Source organism: Neomonachus schauinslandi, chromosome 2 (genome assembly GCF_002201575.2).
Source record: "Neomonachus schauinslandi chromosome 2, ASM220157v2, whole genome shotgun sequence".
NCBI classification, from domain to species: Eukaryota; Metazoa; Chordata; class Mammalia; order Carnivora; family Phocidae; genus Neomonachus; species Neomonachus schauinslandi.
Genome location: NC_058404.1, coordinates 28,622,342 through 28,636,381, shown reverse-complemented (window position 1 = coordinate 28,636,381; position 14,040 = coordinate 28,622,342). Strand labels below are relative to the sequence as shown.

Here is a 14,040-nt window from a genome sequence, read left to right as displayed (position 1 = left end):
ACTAGTAATTAATTAACTCCACCCCAGAAACAAAGCAAATACTAAAATGGAATAAAACATATCCAGCTCACCATGGACACAGATCCTAGCTTTTGTTATAAAACCATAAAATTTATCTATCTAGGGTATTTAGGCCTCATTTAAGTGAAATATCCTTAAGAATTCCATAGAGTCTGGGGCGCCTGGGTAGCTCAGTCGTTAAGCGTCTGCCCTCGGCTCAGGTCATGATCCCAGTGTCCTGGGATCGAGCCCCGCATCGGGCTACCCACTTGGCAGGAAGCCTGCTTCTCCCTCTCCCACTCCCCCTGCTTGTGTTCCCTCTCTCGCTCTGTCTCTCTCTCTGTCAAATAAATAAATAAAATCCAGGAAAAAAAAAAAGAATTCTATACAGTCTAATAGGAGACACACCAAATTTGTCTTCCATTAAAGGCAAAAATACAATATGCCAATAAGGGATAAGAAATTGGTAATACAGCATTGATTATGTATTTTTTTAAAAGATTATTTATTTATTTATTTATTTATTTATTTATTTATTTGTCAGAGAGAGAGAGAGCACAAGCAGGGGGAGCAGCAGGAGAGGGAGAGAGAGAAGCAGGCCCCCTGCTGAGCAAGGAGGGGTGGTTCTGTTATCAGAGGCACCAGGTGCCTCTGATAATGTATTTAATCAAATGTATAACTTCTGCCCTCATTCTTTTGTTCATGAACATTTAATACATACTAAAAAGAAACAAATTTGTTTTCATTATATTGTTAACAAAAATTAAAGAGGGCATGGGTATTAAAGAGGGCACGTACTGAATGGAGCACTGGGTGTTATACGCAAACAATGAATCATGGAACACTATATCAACAACTAATGATGTATGGTGATTAACATAACATAATAAAATTTAAAAAAATTATTAAATGCATTCCTAGAGTTACATGCTACTAACCAACCATTGAATGAGATGTTGCCATGTTGAAAATTTACCTATCCAGAATTATTTTAATATATAATTATATAATGAGATCATATAATATTAGGAAACTAAAACTGGTTGGTTCAACTGAATGTTTGAAATAATAGTAGTTATGATTGCAACTCTTGGGTAGCTTATTCTAGCCATCAAGAGAGAAAAAAAAACCAAAATTTTTGAAGTACAAAAAAATGGGCACCAGCTATTGACTAATTCTGTATTTACATTTTCTAGGAAATAAGCTCTGACTTACTCTCTAACTTTTTAAAATCATACTCACTGGTGGCAAATAATCAAAGGTACTATGGTTTCCAACCCTAACTACACATCAGAATCACTCATGAAAGACTATAGGTGCCAGGGGCCCACCCCAGGCGTGCTGAATCAGAATTTTCAAGTTTGGAGGATACTACATTTTTCTAAAGTTGGAAAAGTGATTCTCATGAACAAGGGTGGAGAACCACTACTGTGATTTAATTTAGATTCTGAATATGAAAACAAGGCAATTAACATTTCAGAGAATCTAAGATTCAACATTTGTTCAATAATGCATTTAAATCCCTACTATGTGCCAGGTACTGCACTAGGGCATTTTTTTCCCAAAAAAGTTTATAGTCTAGGGGAAGAAAAGAGATATATAAACAGGCAATTATAATACAGGAGCCTAATTTCTACGGCAGAAGGAATTATAGGTACTAGGGGATAAGACTGGAAAGATCCCAAGTTGGAAAGTCAGGGACTTCCTGGAGGAAATACTGTTTGAAATCAACTTTAACAGAAGTGAAATCCAATATCCATCCATGTGCTTAACTTTAAAGGGTAATTCAATTCAATAAGTACTTATAAAAAGAGCCTATCATAACACTTACCAATATTGGCCTGAAGTTGCTGGAGTAGGCTCAAGTTACCCGAACAGAATTCTGGAGTTATGTATACAATCCGGTATTTGCCTCTGTAAAAATAAACAAACAAAAAGAGAAATAGGAAAGGAAATGTGCTACACTAAAGAAAACAATCATCCACTGAACTATAGCTTAAAACCGTAACACCTGACAAATTTTTAAATAAACTAAAAACTAAACAAATGTTATATGTGTGTATATATATCCACATATATTAGTCCTTTGATCCCACTTTAACACAGCAAAATAAAAAGTGGCAAAGAGTACTCAGGGAGTACTCCGCATTAAGGTGATATCAGAAGCCAGGTTCTGATTTCCAAAAGTCCAGCCCAGAACTGTAGTGTTGGAGTTAAATGATCAAGCCTATGGTAAGCCTTTTATGTGCTAGCAATCCACCTATATACTACCCTCCTTCTTGGAAAACCATGACCCATTACCCTACCATCGACTCCCTCCCCATGACTAAGCCCACAGCGCCCATGTTTCTCCTACGTATTTTGCTCTCTTGCCTAAATATATCTTCTTGGGCCAGGGTTAGCCACTGTATCAATGTCAAATCAATCAGTCTCTGTCCTAGAATTTAGGGGTCTGACCAAGAAACAACCAGTCTCTGCCAATGGCAAGACCTGTAATACGTGAATAAAGGAGCTGCAGAGCAGTCTTCTCTATCTTGTGACTAGAAAAGCAGAAAATGCTCATCTCCTCAGAAGAATGAGGAAGACACACAGAGGCTATAAATAAAAGAAAGCATTACTGGGGGTGCCTGGGGGGCTCAGTCGTTAAGTGTCTGCCTTCGGCTCAGGTCATGATCCCAGGGTCCTGGGATCGAGCCCCACATCGGGCTCCCTGCTCCGCGGGAAGCCTGCTTCTCCCTCTCCCACTCCCCCTGCTTGTGTTCCTGCTCTCGCTGTGTCTCTCTCTGTCAAATAAATAAAGAAAATCTTCAAAAAAAAAAAAAAGGCATTATTGTATTCTTTTTTTTTTTTTTAAGATTTTATTTATTTATTCATGAGAGACAGAGAGAGAGAGAGGCAGAGGCAGAGAGAGAAGCAGGCTCCCCGCAGAGCAGGGAGCCCGATGCGGGACTCGATCCCAGGACCCTGGGATCATGACCCGAGCTGAAGGCAGACGCTTAACTGACTGAGCCACCCAGGCGCCCCGGCATTATTGTATTCTTGATACCCAATTCCAAGTCTCTTCCTAAGGGGTAGCTAACTTGTGTTCAGTGTGATCCGCGAGACATTCCTACATCCTTAATAGAAAATTCAGTATTTGCTTAAGCTAGCTTGACTTTTTTCTATTCTGGGCAGATAGAATCTTAACTAAGACAATGTTTGTAATAAAGGTTAAGTCTAGGGCCTTTAAAATATATAGAGTCTCCTTTTCATTCTACCAAGTGAAAACATAAAGTTAAGTAGAATGAAAATGAATTTCCCTTATAAAAAGACTTTTCTTTTGATGTAAAAAAATATTTCAGGGCACCTGGGTGGCTCAGACGTTAAGTGTCTGCCTTCGGCTCAGGTCATGATCCCAGGGTCCTGGGATCAAGTCCCACATCGTGCTCCCTGCTCGGCAGGAAGCCTGCTTCTCCCTCTCCCACTCCCCCTGCTTGTGTTCCTGCTCTCGCTGTGTCTCTCTCTGTCAAATAAATAAATAAAATCTTTAAAAAAAAAAAATATTTCATCTACTGCGTGCTAGGCATGGCACTTTCATTAGGAATTAGGAACAAAACAGATATGCTTTTAATCTCATGAAATTAATTCAATATTCTAATTCACACAGCAAAACAGTATAAATAACAAGCTCTGATGTCAGACTGCCCAAGGTTTGAGTCTCAATTCTACTTCTTACAAGCTAAATGATCTTATAGCCAAGTACTAACTTTAGTGTGCCTCAGTTTCTTCAGCATAATATAGTAATAATAATTATAAGGACAGCTAAATTCAACAGATAATCTAGATTGAAGATAAATCCAATCAAATTCCAGCTGGCATTTGAGTAGAAAAGGTAATTTTGAAATATGTTTGGAAATAGAAAGGACCTAGAATAGACAAAACACTTTGAAAAACAAGAACAAAATTGGAAGACTTGCACTACCTGATTTCAAGGCTTATTATAAAGCTACAGTAATCAAGACACCAACCCAGATGGGCAAACAGATTGATAGAACAGAGAACACAGAGTGGAGCAATAGGCCCATAAATATGTAGTCATTTTCTTTTTGACAAAGGTACAAAGGCAATTCAGTGGAGAAAGAATAGTATCTTCAACAAATGGAGGTAGAACAATTGGATAACTTTATGAGAAAAATAAATTGTAATCAATAACTAGTACAATACACAAGATTTACATTAAATGGGTAGGCCTAAATGTAAACCTTAAAACTGTAACACTTTTAGGAGAAAAAAATAAACGAAAGTCTTTGTGACCCTGAGTTAGGCAAAGGTTTCTTAGATTCCACACCAAAAGCAAAATCCATAAAAGAACAAATTGACAGACTGGACTTCAAAATAGACAACTGCTGCCCTTCAAAAGAACTGTTCAGAGAATGAAAAGAGAAGTCACAAACTAGAAGGAAATGTTTGCAAAGCATATACCAAATAAAGAATTTGTATTCAGAATATATAAATGACTATCAAAACTCAGTAAGGGAAAAACAACAATAAAGAACAGGCAACAGATATGAATAGATACTTCCTCAAAGAAGAAGCCTCAAAGATGGCCAATAAGTATATGAGAAGATGCTCAACATCACTAGTCAGTAAGGGAATGCAAATTAAAAACACTGAGATCCTATTAGAATGGCTAAAATCAAGACTGGCCATACCAAGGAATGGCAGAGAGGAGGAGGCACTGGAACTCTCAGACCCTGAGAGTGGGAATGTAAAATGGTACAATCACTCTCAGAAAGTCTGGCAGTTTCTTAAAAAGTCAACATAGAATAACCTATGACCCAGCAATTCCACTCACTGGCATATACACAAAAGCGTGAAAGCATACCTTCATATAAAAACTTACACTCAAACGTTCACAGTACAATTACTCCTAACAGCCCAGAAGTGGAAACAACCTAAATGTCCATCATTAGTGAATGGATAAACAAAATATGGTATGTCTGTTTCATCCATAAAAAGAAATCAAGTACGGACAACATTATGCTAAGTGGAAAAAGCCAGATACAAAAGGCCATATACTGTATAAGTCCATTTATATGAAATATCCAGAATAGGCAAATCATAGAGACAGAAAGTAGATTAGTGGTTTGAGGGGGTGTGGGGGGGACAGACACTGGGGAGTGATTGCTTAATGGATACAGAGGTTCTTTGGGGGTGAAGAAAATGTTCTGGAATTAGATAGTGCTTGCACAACATTATGAATGTAATAAAAGCCACTGAACTGTACACATTTAAAATGGTTAAAATGATGACTATTATATAAATTTATCTCAATCAGACAAAAAAGTTAAATATATATTCACCACATGATCCAGTTATTCCACTCCTTGGTTTATACCAATGAAATGAAAACATATGTCCATACAAAGACGTGCATACAAATGTTCAGAGCAGCTTTATTTGTAACAGCCCAAAACTGGCAACAATGCAAATGTCTTATCAACAGCTGAACAGATGAAAGGAACTGTGACATCTCCACATGATGTAATCTATTCAGCAATAAAAAAGGAATGAACTATTGATACATGTAACAAGATGGATGAAACTCAAAGTAATTATGCTGTGTGATTTAAACCAGACAAAACAAGAGCACATATTGTATGACTAATTCTGTTTATGTACAATTTTAGGAAACGTAAGCTAATCTCGAATGACAGAAAACAGATTAGTAGTGACCTCGTGAGTGGGGTAAAGCAGGTAGGAAAAACTGAGGGGAATCGATTACAAAAGGTGTAAGTAAACTTTGAGGATGATGGATCTATGTTCATCATCTGGATTGTGGTGATGGTTTTGTGATGGTGTTTATATGCCAAACTTACCAAATTAGATATATTTTAAGTATGTAAAAATTATTATATGTCAATTATACCTCAATAAACGTGATTTAAAATGTTTAAAGAGAAAGAAAACATACATTCAAAAAAAAATTTATAGGAATGTTCATAGCAGCTTCATTAGTAATAGCCCCAAACTACAAACAGCTTAGGCAACTACTGATAAGGAAATTAAAAAAAACAAACTACGGTATTTTCATACAATGACGTATCACTCTGATATACTTAAAAAACTACAGATACATACAACATGAAGTATTCTCAAAACATTTTGCTGAATGAAAGAAGTCTTACACAAAAGTTCATATTGTATGAATCCATTTACATGAAGTTCTAGAACAGACAAAAGTATGGTAGAAAAAAATTAGACAGTGGTCTGCTTTAAAATGGAGAAAGAAGGACAGACTGGGAAGGGACATAAAGGAACTTTCTGGAGTGACAGTAATACTCTGTATCTTGATAGGGGTTTGGGTGATACATTTGTATGCATTTATCAAAACTCAGTAAATACATGTGTATATGTGTGTTTATTAATAAAATACATACATATGTTAATCTATATACACATATACATAATTTGTGTGTGTTTTGAGATTTTATTCTTAGGACTTATGCCATAATAGGACTGGTGGGGCAAGAGATCTAGAATCCAGTCCCTGCTGAGCCATTAATTCATTGAATGACTTTAGGCAAATTATTTTCTCTAGGCCTCAGTTTGCTCATCTGTAAAATGAGACAAAACTAGGTAGTTCTTGTTCAAAACCAAAATTTTACAACAATATGACTACAATGCTAACTTCACAGTCCAAGAACTAAAAATAATAGATTTAAGTTTGAAAGATTTTAAAATGAACAATTCTACAAATGTACTATAAAAACAAAGTACATTTTTAAAAATTTTTTTTTTTAAAGATTTTGTTTATTTATTTGAGAGAGAGAGAATGAGAGAGAGCACATGAGAAGGGGGAGGGTCAGAGGGAGAAGCAGACTCCCTGCCGAGCAGGGAGCCCAATGTGGGACTCGATCCAGGGACTCCAGGATCATGACCTGAGCGGAAGGCAGTCACTTAACCAACTGAGCCACCCAGGCACCCCAACAAAGTACATTTTTGAATCATGAACATTTCATCCACACATTAAATAAAAATTTTTATATAAATTTTTAAATAAATTATATATTTTTATATATAATTTTGTATAAAATTCTCTCACATACCATAGACACCCAACCACATAATCAGAAATCATATAAATTACTCACGATTTAATATCTTCTAGAACATTTTTTGGTTGTGCTGATCCCAGAAAACAAGCTGGAATGTTGGACATTCTAGAAGAAGAAAAACAAATATTCTGGAGCCGTGTACATACTACAAAGATCAACTTCATTCTTAACAACTAAAGAAATATAATGATGGACCAAGTCCCCTTCTTTGTAATCCTCACTCGTTTTGTAACTCACTAATTTGATAAACAAATTCCTTCAAAGGCCATATTAGAAAGCAGGTTGTTAGGGCATGTTTTTCAGAAAGATTGTAAGCTCAGGTTAAAGAGGTTTAAAATTTTTCTGTAACTAAAAATTACATACTTCCATGTATATACTTTATACCAAGCTAAAGAGCAAGGGTAACCAGAAGAGAAAAGAATTTTGAGATATGGATGTAAACTGGCTTAGAGTTTGCTGTTACAAAAATTTTTATTGGGACCATCTGGTAGCCTTGGATTATAGAGAACTCAAGAAAGAAGATAAGTCCTTCCACCAAAGAGTCATTTATCACTAATAAAGATTGGGCAACATTCACAGAAATGTGTTCCTGGGAACTAGATTTTAACATACATGATAGATTACATGTTTCCTTCATGGAAGAAAAAAAAGGGTGATAATGCAGCAATGAAAACATTACTGGGGCACCTGGCTGGCTGAGTGGGGAGAGCCTGCAATTCTTCATCTCAGGGTTGTAAATTCAAGCCCCACATTGGGTGTAGAGATTACATAAAAGTGGAAGGAAGGGAGGGAGGGAGGGATGGAGGGAAGAAGAAAACATTACTTACCTAAGCCAGAGCACTTGGTCTTCCATCAAAGAAATAAGAGGAGAGATGACAAGGCCAATCCTGCCTGAATACACAGGTGGGTACTGGAAGCACAAACTCTTTCCATATCCTGGAAATAAAAATAATACACTGATAGAAATAAAAATAAAGCCTTGGTACTTTGATTTCTTCTTACAATGTACTTGTGTGAGATGAATGGTCCCTACTAACATGCTATCCTCCTAAGAGCTAATTCCTGCATAAATTTGAGCATCTAATCTCAGATCAGTCTCTTCTGTATTTTATATCATTTGTATTTGTATTTATATTTTGAAAGTGTAATAAAAGATCACGCATTTCAAAACCTTTAAGTTTTATATTTTAGAGGACTAAGTTATTGCTTACGTACAACTTACCAGTTGCCATCACAACAACATTATCTCTTCTTTCTTCCAAAACAGAATGAATCACCTTCCACTGAACCCTGGAGGGTAAAAAGCAAAAGGCTATTTTGTTTTACTAACAAGAAACCTAGGGGCACCTGAGTGGCTCAGTTGGTAAGCGTCTGCCTTCGGCTCGGGTCATGATCCCAGGGTCCTGGGATAGAGCCCCACATCTGGTTCCCTGCTCAGCAGGAAGCCTGCTTTTCCCTCTCCCACTCCCCCTGCTTGTGTTCCCTCTCTCACCATCTCTCTCTCTCTCTAATAAATAAATAAAACCTTTAAAAAAAAAATAAATAAGGACAGGTGGAAAAATGTTTCATTTTTTCACTACCTCTAACAGAATTATTTTTCTGAAAGATTGCATTTATTTATTTAATTTTAGAGAGAGAGCACATATGCACAAGCAGAGGGAGGGACAGAGGGAGAGGGAAAGAATCTCAAGCACACTCCACATTGAGCATGGAGCCATCGAGGGGCTCGATTTCACCACCTGGAGATCACAACTGGAGCCAAAACCAAGAGTCAGAAGCTTAACAGACTGACCCACCCAGGTACCCCTCTAATAGAATTTCTTTTACATTTTTGAGCTTCAATATATGTATAAATTTATTGATTAAAATAAATAAAAGAGGGGCACCTGGGTGGCTCAGTCAGTTAAGCATCTAACTCTTGATTTCAGCTCAGGTCATGATCTCAGGGTTGTGAGACGGAGCCCCACATCGGGCTCTGCACTGGGCATGAAGCCTGCTTAAGATTCTCTCTCTCCCTCTCCCTCTGCCCCTCTCTGCACTTGCATGCGCGTGCGCAAACACAGACCCTCTCTCTCCCTCTCTCTCTCTTGCATGCATGCGCACATGCTCTCTCTCTCTCTCAAATAAATAAATAAATAAATAAATAAATAAATAAATAAATAAATAAAAGAAATGCTCCAGAGGCAAGGATTGCCTGAGAAGGGACATGAGGGAACTTTCTGGAGTGACTGTAATGTTCCATATTTGACTAAAGGGTTAGGCTACAGGGGTGCATGCATGTACCCTTAAGATGTGCAAATGCATATTTAAGGTTTGACCATTTCCTTGTATGTAAATTTTACATCAAAAGAAATAAACCATAAATATTTAACTATAGTTAATGATTTATACATTGAAGTACTTAGGGAGACAAATAATGATGTCCAGTCTACCCTGAGATGCATTTTTTAATTTAGGTAAACTAAGGAATGGATAGAGAGGTGATAGATGGATATATGATAAAGCAAGTATACTAAAATGTTGAATATACAGGAATTCATAGTAAAAAAAATTCTTTCAGCTTTCCTATATCTTTGAAAAATTTTTTAATAAAATGTTGAGGGAAAAATCAATAGGAAAGGTGATCTTCTGATGTGCTGATAATGACCTATTTTTTTCTTACGTGAGTCCTGGTTACACAGAGTGCCTAGTTTGTAAAAATTCATTGATCTATACATTCATGTGCACTTTTCTGTATGTAGGACACAGTTTAATAAAAAAAAAATTTAAGATCAAAGAAAAGAAGAAAGAAATGCTTCCCTGGGTTAAATTTTAAATTTGCAGAATAGGAAAAATCCAGTCTAGATTTTTACATTCTTATTAGTTTTATTCAAAATTACTTGTTCCTTACCTCAGTTTTAGTCATCTCATTTTAATACTTAATAAATGTGCCCCTTTAGATATAAATACATTTGAATATATTAAAACTGATCAGATTATCACTGTTCTTCAAACCGTTACCTCATCAATTTCTATTACATCACTTTGGACAATAAGTTGTACAAAATAGACACACAGATACTTATTTAATGAAAAACAACTCAACATTAAATTAAGATTAATTTATTAATGTGTTTAAACTAGTGTCTACACAGAACTCTCTTTGGTAAAGGGAGCCATTTTCTCTTATAAAAACAATGTATAGATACAAATTTTAAATAAATATTATTTTAAAATATCTTTGTAGTCACTTACAGGAAATACAGTGCGGAATGTATAAACTACAGTGAAGTTGTACTATTACTATTAAACAGGTGGATTATTTGCTATTTTTCCTTTGTGAAGAAAATTGTGAATATGCAATTTAATTAACTGAGATTATACTCACGGCTTAAAACTGGAATGGCCAAAATAGATCTTGAGGGAATTAATTTGGCTTGCATTAGGTCCTGGTAATGAATGGTCTTAAAATAAAATAAAATGGTCATTTATGTTAAAATACAAGTGATGGGAAATAAAAATTTTATTTCATTGGCTTCTTTTAAAGAATATAGTGATAAGTACCAGAGGCTACTGTTTTCTGTCTTTTAAATCCAACTAACTTGGTTCTCTGGATACCAGTCATGATTTCAGTTACTTTGATTATTACCTAATACTAAGGATTAGAACTTTGTGATTCTACTACAAAATGGTTCACTATAAGAACCTTTGGTCAACATTATAAGAAAATGATGTTTTGGAATTTGCAAAAGTTCCAAAACCTAACATTTAAACCCAACCATGGCAAGCGATATACCAATGCGAATTTCACCAACCAACTTTCAATTAATAGTAATCAGAAGTTACATTACTATCACAAATAAAGTCCACAGATAAAATTAAATCTTCATTTTAGTTACCACTCCACCAAATCCTTGACCACAATTCTAACTGCATAGCACAATGGCGTTACATTGATTTTACTCAACTGACTTTTATTTTCTACTCAGGTTGAACAGTTCATGAGTGGCCAAGACAGAGCAAAGTGAAGAATCAAGACCATTCATCTATAAACAAATGAAAATTCATTATTATACTTCTCAGCTTTTAACAATTCTAAATAGAGAACTAAATTGATTGGGAGATGTTATGCCTTCATTTAATACAAGAAAACAAAGAGAATTAACATTTTCTTTAACATTCTCACATATTTTCCACCTACAATATGTATTTTAATTTTCCCACATTATAATATTGATGAATATAGCTCTAGGGGAGTGTTCTACTTTATGAGAAGACCCCGTGGTTTGCCATAATGAATACTGTTACTTACACTTGAATAACATGAGGTTCATTTCATGGACTCCTTACTATAGTTGGCACACACAGTATGAAAATCAGTCCATTTTGCTATCTGAAATTGTGCCACTTGTTTTAAGGAATAAGCTCCTAAAAAATAGTCACAATGTACCTATGCCTTTAACAATAATGTTTAATATTAATGATATTAATTAATGATTATTAATGATTTTCTATTATTTTTACAAAACATAAAATTCAGAATGAAAGTTTCACATCACAAAGTGCGCCAAATAATACAATGCTTCTATACTTCTACTTTCATAAATAGTAAGACTGTGCTTTATAAAGACCAAACACCAAAGGATTTAATGACAAGTTTTTAGGACATCATTAATTACATGCCACAAACTCTTTGCCTCCAAATTGTTTAAAAACTGGACCCTAAATTAGAGTCAGCAGTAGGTATCAGAGGTGAGTCCTTTCAAACACGTTACAGTGCTTACCTGCATCATCTTCTTCTTCAATAGCTTCAATCTCATCTTCATCATCTTCAAAAGGAACATCCAGATTTCTTCCCATTTTTACACATTTTGGATGAACAGGATCTGCCGTGCCAGTATTTAGATTTTCTAAAGACTGAAAGTTTGAAAGAAATCTTAAAAGCAAAACCATTGACAGTGTCGTATCTTTTTCACCAAACACAAAAGAACTATTATTAACAGAACCTACAATTTTGTTCAAAGCTGGCAGATGTGCAACCAATACCACAAAAGAACATGTGTGCTCTAGTTTAAACATGTGCTCAAGAATGGTTTCTAAGGCACAAGGCCAAAGACGGAATACTTCCAGCATAAACAGTGTTCGTTAATAGCATATCATGAACTGCCCGTGGGGAAAGTTATCAAAATTTTGAATAAAATTTGAATTTAAAACTTTTTTCCTTTATCATACGTCAGTGTTTTCAATTGCCAAGAGGTAAATGTGGGCTTTACTGTTATTTTTGTAATGAGTTTCTCCATATCACATGTCAGCATAAGATTTAAATAGTAAACAAGCAACAAATGTGTTTTTTGTGAATTATGTGAATTTGTTTACGTGAATTATGAAAACAATAAAAGATTCAAATAATTTTAGGAATGGATTATTACAAATGTGAATAAAGTTGCTCTTTACTTTGGCTTGATAATATTGGATTTTTTCCCCTAAATGAAGATTATCTATTTAAAGAACATTAGTATATTTCAAAATTGTTTCATCTGCATAGTTTTTTACTGAAAAGAGACAGGAAGAATTATTAAATCACAGTTCTCATTTTCTCTTTTTATGAAACCTCCCATTTAATAAACTTGACTTTAATGGTTTTCTAAAAAGTGTATTCATTTCAGGCCTAGAAAAGAAAAAGAGTGATTCTGTTCCTGATTCTTTATTCAAGTCAACAAATATACTTAGAAAAGCATTTTGAAAATAAAGTTCTCTTATATGGGCATCCAGATTGCCTTCTAAGAGGTTCAATATACAATGTAAGTTTGTGGAAGTCTGCAAGTGTCCTATAAATGTGCTACTTGAACAGCACTCCTCAGAGAAATGGCTAATCAATGAAGGAATATGATTTAGTATTTATGTCCTATTATTACTATTAGCTAATATTTATTAAACACTTAAGAAATACCAGGCTCTGTACTAAGCTCTTCACAAATAACACCTTAAATAATAACAGCTGTTAACTGAGTATCAAAAGGACTAAGAAACTTGCCCAAAGTCACACAGCAAATAAATGGAGACGCTGGGATGTGAACCCACATCTAAATTCAGAATCCACATTCCTAATCACTCCCCACTACTCTGGTTCAAAACAAAGAAACAGGAACCTAATCTCATTTCATAAGAAAAGAACAAAAATCACATTGACCTAAAGATAAGGAATAAAAAGCACAAATAATGATGAACTTCTGTGTTTTTCTTCATTTTCAATTTGAAATTTAAGCTTTTCTTTCTTATTGTCCATCCCTGGTTCACACCTGGCAAAGAAACTGGACGATGGATGTAGTGGTAGAATATACATAATTATAAAATAATACTTTGATAATAAAATAGGGGTAAATGAAATAATTTAAAACATTAGAAAATTACATATAATAAATATATCCATAGTAACTAAGATCAAAAGAAAGAAAGAAGAATATTGAATGTATAACAACAGAACTCCCAAATAAAAGGGGATACACATGGATGGGAAGAAAAAGAAACCTATTTCAAGAGCAGAGGGCAAAATCACTACCAACATTCCAGGAAAAGATTTAAAAGAAGTGACCTGACAGGAATATGTCTTCTAATATAGAAAAATTAGTATACTACTACTAAAACATTATTTATAGGCCATATAAAGATGTAAACAAATATGAAATGGAAAATAAAATCTAATGGTTACATAAATGATAGTAATCTCATTGTGAGGGACATTTAGAATTAGGTAATATTTTACATAATTAAGTGTCCTTTTTGAAAAGGAAGTAAATTTCCATAACTTCAAACATACCTTAATCATCTCCATTTCTAAATCTTCATCACTCTCAATTACATAAGATAGATCCTCTTCATTATCCTTGGAAGATAAATGCTTTAAAAAAATTATATTTTGAACATTAGTTTTCCAATATAATTGACTCTATACCCCGTTTTCTAC

The 14,040-nt window shown here is 34.7% G+C and overlaps 1 protein-coding gene across 1 annotated transcript in view; it reads right to left on the bottom strand.

The window, feature by feature from the left end:
- The window catches only part of WRN (WRN RecQ like helicase), a 115,756-nt gene that overhangs the window by 76,574 nt on the left and 25,142 nt on the right, over positions 1–14,040 (bottom strand). The window contains exons 9-16 of the mRNA XM_021694140.1: positions 13,894–13,974; positions 13,082–13,105; positions 11,861–12,074; positions 10,465–10,540; positions 8,320–8,387; positions 7,925–8,033; positions 7,134–7,202; positions 1,832–1,914 (exon numbers count right to left, since the gene is read on the bottom strand). Of these exons, the coding sequence (XP_021549815.1) occupies positions 1,832–1,914; positions 7,134–7,202; positions 7,925–8,033; positions 8,320–8,387; positions 10,465–10,540; positions 11,861–12,074; positions 13,082–13,105; positions 13,894–13,974 (724 nt within the window). The remainder of the gene's footprint in view (positions 1–1,831; positions 1,915–7,133; positions 7,203–7,924; positions 8,034–8,319; positions 8,388–10,464; positions 10,541–11,860; positions 12,075–13,081; positions 13,106–13,893; positions 13,975–14,040) is intronic.